This window comes from Mus caroli, chromosome 17 (genome assembly GCF_900094665.2).
Source record: "Mus caroli chromosome 17, CAROLI_EIJ_v1.1, whole genome shotgun sequence".
NCBI classification, from domain to species: domain Eukaryota; kingdom Metazoa; phylum Chordata; class Mammalia; order Rodentia; family Muridae; genus Mus; species Mus caroli.
Genome location: NC_034586.1, coordinates 20904046 through 20918567, shown reverse-complemented (window position 1 = coordinate 20918567; position 14522 = coordinate 20904046). Strand labels below are relative to the sequence as shown.

Genomic DNA, 14522 nt, shown 5'->3' with positions numbered 1-14522 from the left:
CACGGTGAAGACAGGACTCGTCACCATGAACACATCACACCCACGGTGAAGACAGGACTGGTCACCATGAACACATCACACCCACGGTGAAGACAGGACTCGTCACCATGAACACATCACACTCACAGTGAAGACAGGACTTGTCTAGAACATCAGACAGCCACGGGGATGGCTAGTGAACATGGTCATCCAAATGCTGCCAAATAGTCACTTCTACATAGGACGTCATTATTTATTTGTTAGTAAAATGAAAGCTGGCTGGGGGTGTAGCTCAGTGGGTAGGGTAGGGTGCCCAGCATGAAGCAAGCACTGGGGTCTGTCTCCAGGGTGCACACACAACATGGTGGCCACACCTATAATTTTAGTACTAGGTGAGTAGAGGAAGAAGGAAGACCAGTTACATAGTTCAAGGCCAGCCTGCACTACACGAGACCCTATCTTAACAGCAACAACAGAGCCTGGTTAAAAACATGGGGCTGGGGCCGGCAGGCAGATGCTCTTAAGGATGAGCAAAGTGAATGTGCCGGTTCGTTGTCAGCTTGACGCAGCCAGGGTCATCTTGGCAGAGAACCTCAATTGAGGAAATGCATCTTTTTTTTAAAATGTGTTTTCAAAGACTTATATGTATTTTGCGTGCTTTTATGTAGGTGTAGCATGTGTGTGCCACATACCTAGGGAAGGCAGGTGAAGATGTTGGATTCCCTGGAGCTGGGGTTACATAAAGATGGCAGCAAGCCACCATGAGGGTCATGGGAACTGAATGGAGTCCACTGCAAAAGCAACTAGTGTCTAAAGCACTGATCTCTCTCTTTTCAGCCCTGAATTTTCTCCATTAATGACTGAGATAGAAGGGCCCAGCCCATTGGATGGTAATGCCTCCCCTGGGAAGGTGGCCCTTGGTGGTCTAAGAAAGCAAGCTATGGGGACAAGCCAATAAGCAATGTTCCGTCATGGCATCATCGGCTTGCCCAGGTTCCTGTCCTCCCCTCCCCTCAGTGATGGAATTGTAAGGTGAAACAAGCCCTTCCTGTCCTAAGCCATGGTGTTTATCAAAGCAGTAAAAAGCAAACTAGAACAGTGAGCCTGTCACCTCAAAGGATAGTAAGTCTTTCAAGAACCAGGTCTGGGCTCTGGAGCATCAGGAAGTGGGGAAGCCTTACCATCTGGTATTCCTCCATCTGTACATGGTGTTCCACCAGGAAGCCATAGACGTCTCCGACACGGATGGTGCTGTCCAGGTCTGGCTCTTCTAGGAGCAGCTCACACTGCCTGATGGACTCTTTGGGGTCCTCTGTGTATGTCCTAACAAGATGTCAGACAAGCCCTGAGCCTGACCCACAACACTTACTGCATGCCAGAAGCTGTTGTGGGCACCTGTCCTGCAGGAGTGGCTTTATGGAATGGCCAGATGACATTTGTGTGTGTGTGTGTGTGTGTGTGTGTGTGAGAAGATGGTTTCCATCAATTATGTTAATTCCTTAATCTATTGAATTATGAATCCATTCACTTAACTTAAAGATCCTTAGACACTCAGGATCTTCAGGGCTGTGTCCTGTGTTTTGAAGCCAAGATCTGTTTAGAAAGGGCAACTGGGAGGGAAGCACATGGCGAAGGAAGAACCTTCCTATCAGACGTGTGCATGAGCCTGCCTGGACATGGAGGTCTATGGACAACTGCATAGAATGGTGACTGGTGAGTGATGGGCGTAGTGCAGGGTGGGTGACTTGGAGCCATAAGCTGTCTGGCTCCTACTTCTAGAGAGTCTACCACGTGGATTCAGGTGCTCCTAGCAGGCATCTGACCCTCTCTCCAACCCCTGACTCTTCTGGGGCTGCTCACCATGTCCCTCACACCCTCTCGTCTATGTTCACTTGCTCTGCCTTGGGGCTGATGACCACTTCCTGCTAGTGTTCCTCCCCTGCCTCCTGCGTCTCAGGCTAGGCAGACCATCGATGCAGTCTTGACTCCACCCAGCCCCATGAATGGTGCCTTTCCAAGGAGAGCCCACTGTGTCCATGTTTAAATGCTTTTGAAACTCCTGACGATTTTTCAGATAAGAAAAATACTTCTCTGGGCAGAAGCTGAGCTCAATTGTTTACTCACGTCATAGTGACCACACAGGGACTCTCTGGATAGCTCAATTATCTCACAAGAACCAAGAGTATCGGGATAAACGTACATTCTTGACCACTAAGTGAAAAAGGAGACACTGTGCCACCCCTCCACACGTGACAGGAGAAGTGAGTGTGCTGTGATCCGAGTCCCTGCTACAGTCTCCTGCACAGTGAGGGCCACTCACTTGGGAAACACCTGCTTGGCCCCTGTAGTGCTTGAATGAGAATGGCCCCCATGGACTCATACATTTGAATGCTTTGTCTCATTGGTAGAACTGTTCTGGGAAGGATTAGGAGGTGTGGCCTGGTTGGAGATGTGTGTAGCTGCCAGTGGGCCCCCGAGGGTTTGAAAGCCCAGGTCAGGCCCAGTCTCTCTCTGCCTACAACTTGTGGAGGAGTTGCAAACTCAGCCTGCTCCAGCACCATGCCTGCCTGCCATGTTCTGGGCCTTGATGGTCATGGTCTAACTGAAACTTTAAGCAAACCCCAGTTAAAGTCTTTTAAAAGTCGCCTTGGTCATGTTGTCTCCTCACAGCAACATGAAATCTTCCTTTTACTTTCCATGGTCTAGCCCTCCCGAGATGGTGCCGAGACAAAACAGGCCACAGTGCATCCTAGCCAGCTGTTCGAGAATCACCTGAGGGATATCTGTGGCAAACACACGTTTAGTCTGGCCTCTTAGCGTCAGCCTGAACTCTGCAGGGGAGTAGAGAATCTTGGGGTATTAACAGAGGGCCTGGAGGGTATGAGAAGGCGCCCAAGGCTAGCTTGTCATTACTCTGCTGACCCGTTCCTTCAGGGGACATACCTTCGGGCCTGGATGAACCTCTTCACCAGCGTCATCTTGCTCTGTAGCTGGGCTAGCTTGGTCTCCTGGTCCAGGGGGCTCTTGGCCTTGGCTTTGGACAGGCACTTATAGGCCTCAGTCAGTGCTCCATGGGCCTTGTCATAGTTCTGGTATTCGTCAATCTCCACCTGGACCAGAGAGACCCATGAGGACCTACGGGGCACTGCTGGGGCCCTAAAATCCTGCTAGAACACTGAAGCAGGTCTATACCTGGGCACAGGCATCATAGAAGCCAGCCAGGAGGTCCAAGGCCCGCCCTTTGGTGTAGAAGCTAATGATACTCTTCATGATCTCCGGCTCCTTCCGCCAGTCCAGGGACTGCAGGTAATTGGCAGCCATGATGTAGATTTCCTTCTGTCTTGAGACACCCGCAAAGAACACAATTTTCTCTGTGTCTCCAGATTTGAGCAGTGCTCTCATGGCCTAGGCAGAAAAAGGGCCAGGGCTCAGTTGAGAAGGTTAGGTTTTGAAAACTCCATGACAGTACAGTTCCAGTTTGCTAGTGGGACCCAAGGCTGTCAGTCTAGGTCCACTAAGAAGCAGCTTTTATGGGTCACACTCCCAGTCCTTCAACATCCTAGCTAGGAAGGCTGCTCCCTGCCCAGGCTACCCAGAAGTACACACAGAAAGCAGGGTATAAGCCCAGATGCCCAACATACGGCCCAGTTGGGACATACTGGCCCACACAGCCTCACCTTCAGCTTGTCCCCAGCCTGTGTGTACTTCTTGGTGGCCAGGTGATAGTTGCCCTGGCGCATACAGCAGTTGGCGATCTGCTCCAGAAGCTCCCGCCGGGACTCCTCAGACAGCTCCTTTGAGTCCTTGGACACAGTCATCTTCTCTGCCATGTCCTCAGTGATGGTCATGTTCTGCTCTAGGCACAGCTGCAGAGCCTCATGGTACTGCAAGAGTGCCCGAGAAACCAGGATGCGCTGTGACTGGACTGCTCAGAGGGCCTCAATTCCCCTTCACATCTGCCACCCCTTCAGAGGAAGCTGGGCCCTGCCTCCATGCTGGCTACTGCCCGAGGCTGAGTCAGACATAAAAAGGACCAGGCTAAGGGACAGACTCAGACTTAGACATGTGCCTTTTCCTCATGCCATTAACAATCCAGATCTCAGAAGAATAATGTTTTTGCTGTAGGGGAAAAACCCAACAATGTATATGTTTTCATTGAAAAACATATACCTCAGAGTCAGGTACATGGCTGAAGTCCTAGCACTTGGGAGAGTGAGGCTGAAATGTGAGTTAGAGCCAGCTTGAGCTACATGCTGAGGTCAAGGCCATGTCTCTAGGTTTTAGAGATAGACACTTTCTCAAAACCAAAACAAGAACAAGCCCCCCCCACCCTGCCCCGGCCCTCCCCTTTCCCTGTGTTGGGCATGGTGTCACATATATATGGTTCTAGGTGTTTCAGAGGCAGGAGGATGACTTGAGCCTAGGATTTTGAGGCTAGCTTGAGAGACTCTATCTCAAAAACCAAACAAGCTCTGCTCCCAAACACAGGTGTTCATCAATTGTGTGCATGCATGCGTGGTACTACCTAGTTAGAATTGAAGAGGTGGGGTGGGTGGTTAAGGCTGCCCTCATGGCAGCAGTGTTGATGGTACTATGCTGGGTGAACTGGTAGGATCCCCTTGACTTTCAGCCCAAGATGTAGCCATAGTTTTCTTTTCGTTTCTTTTCTTTTCTCGAGACAGGGTTTCTCTGTGTAGCCCTGGCTGTCCTGGAATTCACTCTGTAGACCAGGCTGGCCTCGAACTCAGAAATCCGCCTGCCTCTGCCTCCTGAGTGCTGGGATTAAAGGCGTGCGTCACCACTGCCCGGCGCAGCCATAGTTTTCTTGAGACTTTATAACCAAAGGAAGATAGCAGAACTATTTCCCAGCCAAAGCTCCCACCATCCCTGTACCTTCTTGGCAGCCAGGAGAAGCTCCACAGCCTTTTCAAACTGTCTGTGCTCAATGCAGAAGTCTGAGCAGCGGGCCAGAAGAGCAGGGTCTGACCTCTCATCCAGGTCCTCGGCTATGAGCTGTAGTGCTGCAAACTGCTGGGTGCTGAAGGCCAGCTCCAGGGCCTTGGAAAAGTGTCCAGCCTATGTGCAATGGGAGGAACTTAGCTGCTGCTTGCATTCCCCCAGCCAGGCTTCCCGGAGCTTCATGAGTGAGCGTAGGTGTCTCTAGTCTCTCTAGGTCCCCAATCGAGGCCATGCACTCACCTTGTGGTACAGCATGACAGCCCTGTCCATCTGCTCGCCCTTCTCCTCATAATACCGGGCTGCCTCAATCATGTCCTCTGGGGAACTCAACAGGGCCAAGTTCATGAGTTGGTCATCTAAGGCATTCTCCTGCAGGGAGGAAGGCGTGGTTCTGCGTCAGTTCTGGCTGGCGTACCCACACCCACTTAGACTGGTGAATGCGTGTTGGTATCACAGCAGATCTGTGCTAGCGGAGTTTCTAGGAAGCACCAGGCCTTCCTAGGTGAGTCTGAGTACTGGGGTGTTTAGCTACTTCTTTGTTCTATTTTACAGAGTATTACAACAAATACCCGAGGGTCGGGGAACTCCAGAAACGAGACCTGAAGCAGTAGTCATAAAAATGGTCAACAGTTTTTGATGAGTTTCTATTTGCAAGGCTGTGACCTATGTGTGCCTTACTACTGGCTTAGGAACCCTGGATATGGATGACAGCATTGGAGGAAGCAGAGAAAGGAGGGGGCAAGAAGAGCCAGAAGTGACCATGGAAGCTAGCAGTGGGTGTCAGTGTTCACAATGTTGGCGTCTCAACCTCTGTGATGGAAGCACTCTTTTTTTGTTTTGTTTTGTTTTTTGGTTTTTCGAGACAGGGTTTCTCTGTATAGCCCTGGCTGTCCTAGAACTCACTCTATAGACCAGGCTGGCCTCGAACTCAGAAATCTGCCTGCCTCTGCCTCTTAAGTGCTGGGATTAAAGGTGTGCGCCACCACCGCCCAGCCCTGAAGCACTCTTAATAACATTGAAATCAACAACAGTGTGGGGAGAGGAGAAAGCCCTGTGTAAATGTGTGTTCTTGACACTGGGCATGGCCGATGACAAGGAACCCAATGGCCCAGACCCACAGAAATGGTAAAGCCTTCCCCTGGTCTGTATAGTATTGATGCTGTGCACACCAAGTGTTGGCTGCAGTTTCCTCCCCCCAGGTGTTCACAGCCCTAGATTTCTCCCCTACTGAGACCTCTTACCAAGTCTGGCTAACCCCTCCTGCTGCTGCTGTATATACAAACACACTGAGCTCCTGGGTTGCTAGTGGATGCTCTCAGATAGAATGAGCTCAGTTCACCCAGTCCCAGCTTGCCTGTGTATGTGTGTATCTGCCATTTCTTCACCTTGTTGTTGTCCCAGTCAAGTTTCCAGGACAACCAGTGCAGGATAAGGCACAACAGAGCATCATCTGCCTGGTGCCAGGTGGGACTACATACCTTGCACAGGCGGATGGCGTTGTTGAAAGCCTGTGCCCGAGTGTAGAAGTGCACTGCCTGTTTTACCTCATCCTGGCTCTCGTACTGCCGGGCAAGGTGGTAGGATGCAGCCCAGTCTCCAGTCTCGTTGGCTATTTCAGCAGCCTACAAAGACCCAGAGCACCCAGGTCTTATCTCTGTCCGGCAGCCTTATTCCACCCAAACAGCCCACTCCCACAGGATGCACTGTGATAAGATATTTTCAAAAATATCTTGTTACGTGTACGTGTTTGAACATATGAAGGCAGTGCCTGTGGAGGCCAGAAGAAGCCACCACCCACCCTCCCGACAGCCAGAGTTAATAGGTGGTGTGAGTTGTCCCACAGAGGTGCTGGGAACTCAACTCTGTCCTCTGCAAAGGCACAAAGTTCTCTTAAAGTGCCTCTTCACCCCCTAAGTTTTCTTTTTTCTTTTTAATGAAAATTGTACATGCATACACACACATGGAGTCCGGCTGAGGGCCTCATGCACACCAGGCAGCTAGCTGCTCCATCTCCCCGCCTGCTCTCACCTTCTTTTTTTTTTTTTTGGTTTTTTGAGACAGGGTTTCTCTGTATAGCCCTGGCTGTCCTGGACTCACTCTGTAGACCAGGCTGGCCTCGAACTCAGAAATCCGCCTGCCTCTGCCTCCCGAGTGCTGGGATTAAAGGCGTGCGCCACCATGCCCGGCTTGCTCTCACCTTCTGAATGTTGCCCTGGAAGCAGTGAATGCGGACCAGGGAGAAGTAGTCCTGCGCCAGCTCGTAGTAGCGCAGTGCAGTGTCCATCTCTGCCTGGCTCTCAAGATACTGGGCCCACCATCTCCAGAGGGTCCTGTGGAATAACCTTGGAGCTTAGGGTCTCACTCCCACTGGAACCGACACCCTGCACCACCGCAGCATGAAACTGGAAGGGACAGGTCTGGAGTCCCTTGGCCCAGGCGGAGCTTCCCCAATCTGGCGTGGACGACTGCACAGTGGGAGGGAGGGGCCGCCCAGTGGGGGCACTTACTTGTCCTTCGTCCTATTGATGTAGAGCTCCAGGGACTGCAGGTCTTCCGAGAGCATCCTAGGAACCTCAAAACGGTGGGTGTCTGACTTCTCATAACTGTGGAAGGAGAAACTTCCATTTTGCTGCATGATCAGCGGCTCTATCAGAGAGTACAGGCAGCTGACTGCGAGCACCGAACCTGGTCTTCAGCCCTGGGGTCTGTGCACTGCTGTACATTTTGTGCTATGTGGACCATAGTGTTAGCCATAGCTCAGAGCCGATCATTAAAATTCTAGATCACGAACATGACTAAGCACAGCTCACCCCAGCTTCGGAATGAGTTTCCTGGGGCTGTCTATCCCTGTGGCATGTTTTCCCTCAGGGGTTCCCCAAGCCTAGTATGTACCACATTGACTGACACGCAGGGTCAAACATTCCCTTCCACAGAACCAGGCTCTATGGAAGATCACATGGGCTGTCCTGAGGCAGAGCTTCCTTTTAGAACTGCCAATGCCATCTAACATCACCTGGGGGCAGATGAGGGGACAGCCACAGCCAGGCCCCATCCCTGCCCACGTCCCCACTCACTAACTGAGGGCCTGGCCGCAGTCAGCGCTGGCCTCCAGGTGCTTGGCGTAGTTGTAGTAGGTGGTGCGCAGGTGGACACGGTCGTGGAGCTCCGCCACCTCCACAGCTTTCTGCCACTGGTCTGAGGCCTGGTAGAACTTGTTCAGAAGGTCGTAGCGTTTGCACTTCTTATACAGTTGTTCTGCCTCCTCCTGGGGGTAAAGAGAGAGCACACATCGGTCACAGCGCTGATGGTTTAGAAAGGTTTAGAATTCTAGGAGCAAGGGCGATGGTCACAGGGGGCTGTCAGAGTGTAACTGCTGACAGAGTGATCACACCACAGAACGGGACAACAGTTGTCCCAACGAGCTCAGGACAAAGAAGCACAGCACACCTTGAGAACGCACACTTGAGATGCACACGGACACCATGCACAGAGCTTCACAGTCAAGAAAGGCAATGCGTACCCCAGTGACACTCCAACCACCTGTTAGAGTGAGACCTGTACGCCACCAAAGGAATGTCGAACCCTTGCTACAGCCCAGCTGGCCTCTGGTGGGGCCCTACAGAGCCTGTGCTCCCCTATAGATGAGGATGTTCTCTGGGGGTGCTCCTGATATGCAGCGTAAGGGTGGGTGAAATACCTACCCCCCACAACTCCCTGTTCAGAGGTCTGTCCTTGTACCTGCAGGCACACTAGGTCAAGGCTGTGGCCTGTGACTGTGGGGAGCGAGCATGTTGGTGTCTTTCCTCCAGGAAAGCAAGTGTGCGATGAGCTAAAACTCAAGGAGGCAGGAGTAAGCCCAGCTGAGACCTTAGGGAACCAAGCTGATGTTCTCAATTATCCTGAGGGACGCCCCAGACCCCAGGAGACCAGCAGCCAGACTGCCTATTCACTTGCCAGCCCCTCACCCTCATCTCCTTAGCCCTTTGTTTCTAGACTTTAGCTGAGGAGGGTCTGGTCTATGCTTAGCAATCTCTGCCCTTTTTACTGAAGGCTCAGTTTGGCAATGTGGCAAACCTTCCTCTCGGTCCCCTGGTGATAGATGTCTGTCTGTCTGAAACTGGGACTACTCACCAGCATGCCCAGCTGTATGGCCAGCATGGCCACTCTGGCTTCCAGTTCTGGCTCCCGCTCAGCTTCCCGCAGTGCTCGGGCCCCACGGGCATGGCCCATGTTCCCTAGGCACACCTTGGCAACATCCAGCCGTTGAGTCTTCACACACATACGTGCCATGTTCTCCCAGACAGCCTCACTATAGACAGAGGAGAGGAGGCCCTGTCAGCTTCCAACCCAGAGCTTTGGGTGCCCAGAAGCTGACAGGGGACAGAACCACCAAGCAGGGGGCCCTATGTGGTGGTACTGTGTACAGCCTACACAGTAAGAATGAAGACTAGGCACCACATGCCTGTTGCTCAAAAATAAGGAAGGAGAGAGAGGTATCCTGAGTCCCCCCTGGAATGTCTTATATAGTGTCCTTGATCTTGAAAGCCTCTAGGGAGGATGAAGGGAACAGACAGTCTTCTGTAACTACCCCTGTGTTACTCTGTCTACTCAGTGACAATGGCTTTCCTAATTGTGAGCACACACTGAGTCAGGTCAAAGACAGAACCTCTTGCTCACAACTGAGCAAGTGGCTCTATGGTGCTCTCCTAAAGTATTCCCAAGAAGGGGCCATGACAGCCTTCCATCACTTCTCCTAGACAGTCACAAGTTGGTATTTTGGAAGGTGTCAGGGGAGGGGGAAGAGCCCACAACCCCAATTCAATCCAGGGGCCTGGAGCATGGCCAGCTCCTGATCACAGCAGTGCTACAGTACAGGCTGGACAGTGGACCCTTCCTTGTCCCTCATTTTGAGGTAGACCACTGTGAGCCTGGAACTTCTTGGAGAATCCCTGTCTCAGACATAGACGCTCAAGACATATATTGAATAGAGAGGTGGAAAAGGGAGCCAGTTCACTCTCTATACAATCTCCCTTTGCTTAGGCTACCTAAAAGGAATAGGGTTCTTCCTACTGTAGGATCACAGCAATGCTACAGTACAGGCATGCACACACACCTGCAGTTAACCTCTCTTGTCCCTCCCAACACACACACACACACACACACACACACACACACACACACACACACAAAAGAGTACAAACCACGAAAAGCAGCTACAGGAGCATCCATGTAGAAGCATTTACCTCTGCCCCTCCCATCACATTCCAGTGGCTCCTCCCAGATAAAGCCTGGCTAGAGAAGCAGCCTCTTTCCAGGAAATGGGGCAGGGTAAGTCTGTCCTTTCCGGGCCACACAGATGTGGCAGAACTAAGGACTTGGAGGGCCGTTGCCCACACAAGACTAGCTGCTGTTCTCCTAAGTGGGGCTATAACACAATTGTTATGAACGCTTTCCATGAAGAAGGATGAGGAAGAGGTCTCTCCATCTACTGGGCCAAGTAGTACTGGGCAGCTAGGTGACCCATGGATGAGCCACATCTTAGACTCCCTGCCTTGACCAGAATGGAGGGGAAGCACCACTGTGTTAGCTCAGGCATTGGCTAGGGTGGTGGTGGCCACCATGGCGTGCTTTATATATCCAGGTGTCCTTTCCTTCAAGCCAGCACATTCTGTCCACAGGTAATTCTGACCCGTCTGGGTCCTGCAGGAACTCTGACTGACTCTATAAGTAAGTGTATCAAGTAACATGGGGCAAGCATGCATACATTTTAGCACTGATGCACCTGGTAGCTATTGCTTGTAGAGGGTGAGGTCTGACCAGAGTTACATGACAGCCACATGGGGTAGGAGAGAGGGAAGCTGCCATGCCTAAATCCCAAACCCATCCAGCGGTGTGTGTGTGGGGGGGGGGGCTGACGCTCTGCCCCACTGCAGGCACCTCTGCCTCCTCTGGGCTTCTCCCAACCTGTTCTGCGATCTCCAGGATGTGCGAGAGCTGTGCTGGAGGCGGTGACGCAGGAGCCAGGCTGGTGACCTCTAAGAGGCGCTGCTCACTGGGCATCACCTTTCTGATTTATTGTCGCAGCAGGTGGACTCCCTGTCCTCCCTTTTGCTTTTGGCTTTGGAATTCAAATGGCTCATGGTAGCTGTGAGGCAGCACACGTGGCCAAAACCTGCTCAATGCCACTCTGCCCCAGCGGGGGCAGCATCCAGCAGCAACTGTGCCCACACAGCACACCAGTGTTAGAGGCTGGACATCTAGGGTAAGCCCCACTCTTTAAATGCCAACTCCCTACTTCCCTTTCGTTTGGTCTCTCACAGGGAGCTCCGGGCCTCACGTTGGATCCTATGGGATCCCGTGGGATCCCCATGAACCCTATAGAACAGCGTTCTTTAAGTCTCTGCCATTCCTAGAAATGACATCCACTGGTAAGTTTGGAATCACAGGGCAATTCTTGGTTCTCCTGGCACAACTCCAGTAAGTGACACAGATCTTTGAGGACAGACAAGGGTCTGCCGGTGCCTTTCCAAGCTGGTTGGGCTGTGTGTAAGGCATGGGCATTCCTGTCTATAGCAAGGTGGTAGCTACAGATGAGATTCTGAAAAGCCATCCTAAGCTGGGCGGTGGTGATGCACACCTTTAGTCCCTGCTCTCAGGAGGCAGAGGTGGGCGGATCTCTGTGAGTTGGAGGCTAACCTGATCTACAGAGTGAGTTCCAGGACAGTTATGGTTGTTACACAGAGAAACCGTCTCAGATAAACAAAAAACAAACACAAAAAGAAAAAGAAAAAAAAATCCTGTTTCTAACTAGTTCGTGTGCTTAGACTCTTAAAAAGTGTTGCCAAGCGTGGTGGTGCATGCCTTTAGTCCCAGCACTTGGGAGGCAGAGGCAGGCCGATTTCTGAGTTCAAGGCCAGACTGGTCTACAAAGTGAGTTCCAGGACAGCCAGAGCTACACAGAGAAACCCTGTCTCGAAAAAACAAACAAACAAACAACAACAACAACAAAAGTATTTACAACGCTGGACCTAGTGATACACACCTTTAATCCCAGCACTCAGGAGGCAGAGGCGGGTGAATCTCTGTGAGTTGGAGGCCAGCCTGGTCTACACAGTAAATTTCAGGACAGCCAGGGCTACATGGTGAGGCTCAAGAAAATGAAACCCAATGAAAAGTAATAATTTTCTCTCACTGCCTCCTAAGGCCTGGTGTGGGGCTGGATGGAGGGCGGATATGGCCTCTTGGCTGCCTCTGCTTCTCTGAGCAGCCCCCCTGCTTCTTTCTGCACTGTCTAGAAAGCAACAGGTGTATACAACCATTTCCAGGGTTTGGAACACAATCTAAGTGACTGTAGTCACCGGCCTGGAGAGAGGGCTGGCTGGTGAGCACCCTGGATCTTTTTTTCCCAGCAGGAGGGTGGGCACAAGGTGAATGCCTGGTCCTTTTATTGAGTGGGACACTGAGTCTTTTCTTGGTGTTGCTGGGTCTCCCTGTCCCTGTATGTGACACCACTCAAATGTCCACTATTTTCACAAAGGCCTCTGGACCAAACAGATCTGAGGAGGCTGTGCCAGGCAGGATGAATTTGGGAGGAAGGCTCCTTAAATGCCAGCAAAGGCCTTCTTGTACTGGGCTGAGGTCTTTGTGCATCAAACATGCAGAGGGTCAGGCCTCAGCTGCTACAAGAGCCTGGGCCCAAGAAATGGCTGCCAGCCTTCTCCACAGATGCACACTACATTCTCTGTGGCTGCGTCTGGTCCAGAACCATCTCAACTCCCACCAGATTCCTGACATTCTCTGTACACAACTCCCTGACAACTTTGCTCCAAGGACGGGACAGCTCTAACTCCGGTGTCGAGTTCTGGGATTTGTGCATCTGGCATAGATTCTAAGAAGTAAACACCCTCTCAGCCCTGTCCAAGTCTTGAGAATTTCCTGTTGTCTGAGTTACACTGTGGTGAGGAATCACATCTGCACTTCATCAGCTTACAGGCGCCTGGATGAGAAGCAGATGTGGCCACAGAGGGAGCTGGCTCGGCCATGGGCCTGCTTTCTGGGAGGACCTACACTCAGCTGGACCTGTCCTGAGTGAGCAAGTCGGGGACCAGCAAGGCTGAGCTACACTTGTGATGCTCCTCTCGACTATGGGTGTGTGTGTGTGTGTGTGTGTGTGTGTGTGTGTACGCGTGCTTGAGAACCCATGGCGGTGGCACAGGGCTGGGGGGTGGGGGGTGGATGAGCATGCGCTCCAGTCACAATGTAAGGTCCGACTCAGGGCAACAGCCAGCAGAAAGGTCAACCCTCTGGGTGAGAGATTTCCTACCAGCCACACAGGAGCTTCATATCTCAAGAGAGGACCCTCCTAACTCCATCTCTCCCTGCTTCCCCTCCTACACAGATAGGCGGATGGTTTAGGGGACAGACACTGCAAATAAAAGTTCCTAGAAGCACAGGTGGGGATCAAGGCCCTGGTTTCCTCCCGACCCAGCTCAGGAAAGTCAAAGCCAGCACTGGTGCAAGGGCCTCCCCTCCCTGAGATGTCCACCCGTGTGCTGCAGCCTTCAGGGCAGCTGTACAACGCTGAGACCGGAGGAGCTCATCAGTTCGGGAGTTAGAGAACTCTTACAGCAGCTTCTTGGTTCTCACTGGGAAGTAGCCATCTAATAACCACCCAGAGAGTAAAGGGGGAAAATAGATTTTTCTCTTAACGGAAACTTTGGGAGACCTTCCTTTCAAATATTTCATCTCCTAAGTGTGGTGTAAGAGATGTTGCATCCTAATTCTGCCTCTGGGGGGAGGCACAGGCAGAAACAATGACAGCTGTACCACTTAAGTGCTTTCGGAGTCATAGCACAAGCTGAGGGTAGATGGCACCCCACATGGCTTGTCAAGTCCCTCTTAGAACATACCCCACAGGGAGGCTGGCCCAGAGACCTGGAATGAAGCGTAAATTTCCTTCAGGCCCAGAGCAATAAGAATAAAAAATATAAATAAGCCACAATGACACTTGCTACAAACTTGAGGGTGAAAAATCATGTCATTCCTCAGAGGACTTTCGTTCTCAGAACTGCTGACAGTCAAAAGGCTGAGCAGAGACAGAATCCTTGCCTTTTGGAATGTAAGCTTAAGGAGTGCCAGGAGCCTGACTATATATGGGAACGTGTGATTGAAGGCAGCCACACTAGGAAGTAGGGGGTGGCCCAGCATGTCAGTTCATGAAGACAGGAAAGGTCGGTTCCGGCTTGTTCCGGCCAGCGCACTAGTCAGCACCAGGCTGTCCCAATCCTGCCGGGTGCGGTGCGGTGCGGTGCGTGTGCTTGAGATGGTTCAGACAGCCCACAGCTCCTGTGTTCTTGTGTTCATGTATGCAGCTCTGGAACCCTGGTGGGAGGCTCTGGAGGCGGGACACAGAGTCTCAGACCTGGTGGCTTTTATCTACCAGAGCTGAAGCGCTATGAGGAAGGAGAGCAAATGTACAGTGGCTCTGTCCAGCCTCAGGGGAGCGAGCACTATGCTAGTAAGCAAACTTGGCTGCTTAGAAGTCACATCAGTTATCCAGCTTGCCTGGCGACACAGCCCCCTTA

At 51.9% G+C, this 14522-nt stretch overlaps 1 protein-coding gene across 2 annotated transcripts in view; it reads right to left on the bottom strand.

Annotated features, from left to right (window-relative positions):
* The window catches only part of Ift140 (intraflagellar transport 140), an 86026-nt gene that overhangs the window by 4922 nt on the left and 66582 nt on the right, over positions 1-14522 (bottom strand). For both annotated transcript variants that reach the window (XM_021186052.1, XM_029471007.1), the window contains exons 19-29: positions 9070-9247; positions 8013-8203; positions 7446-7541; positions 7136-7268; positions 6417-6560; positions 5179-5307; positions 4873-5055; positions 3657-3863; positions 3172-3384; positions 2923-3089; positions 1161-1302 (exon numbers count right to left, since the gene is read on the bottom strand). In XM_021186052.1, coding sequence (XP_021041711.1) covers positions 1161-1302; positions 2923-3089; positions 3172-3384; positions 3657-3863; positions 4873-5055; positions 5179-5307; positions 6417-6560; positions 7136-7268; positions 7446-7541; positions 8013-8203; positions 9070-9247 — 1783 coding nt within the window. The remainder of the gene's footprint in view (positions 1-1160; positions 1303-2922; positions 3090-3171; positions 3385-3656; positions 3864-4872; positions 5056-5178; positions 5308-6416; positions 6561-7135; positions 7269-7445; positions 7542-8012; positions 8204-9069; positions 9248-14522) is intronic.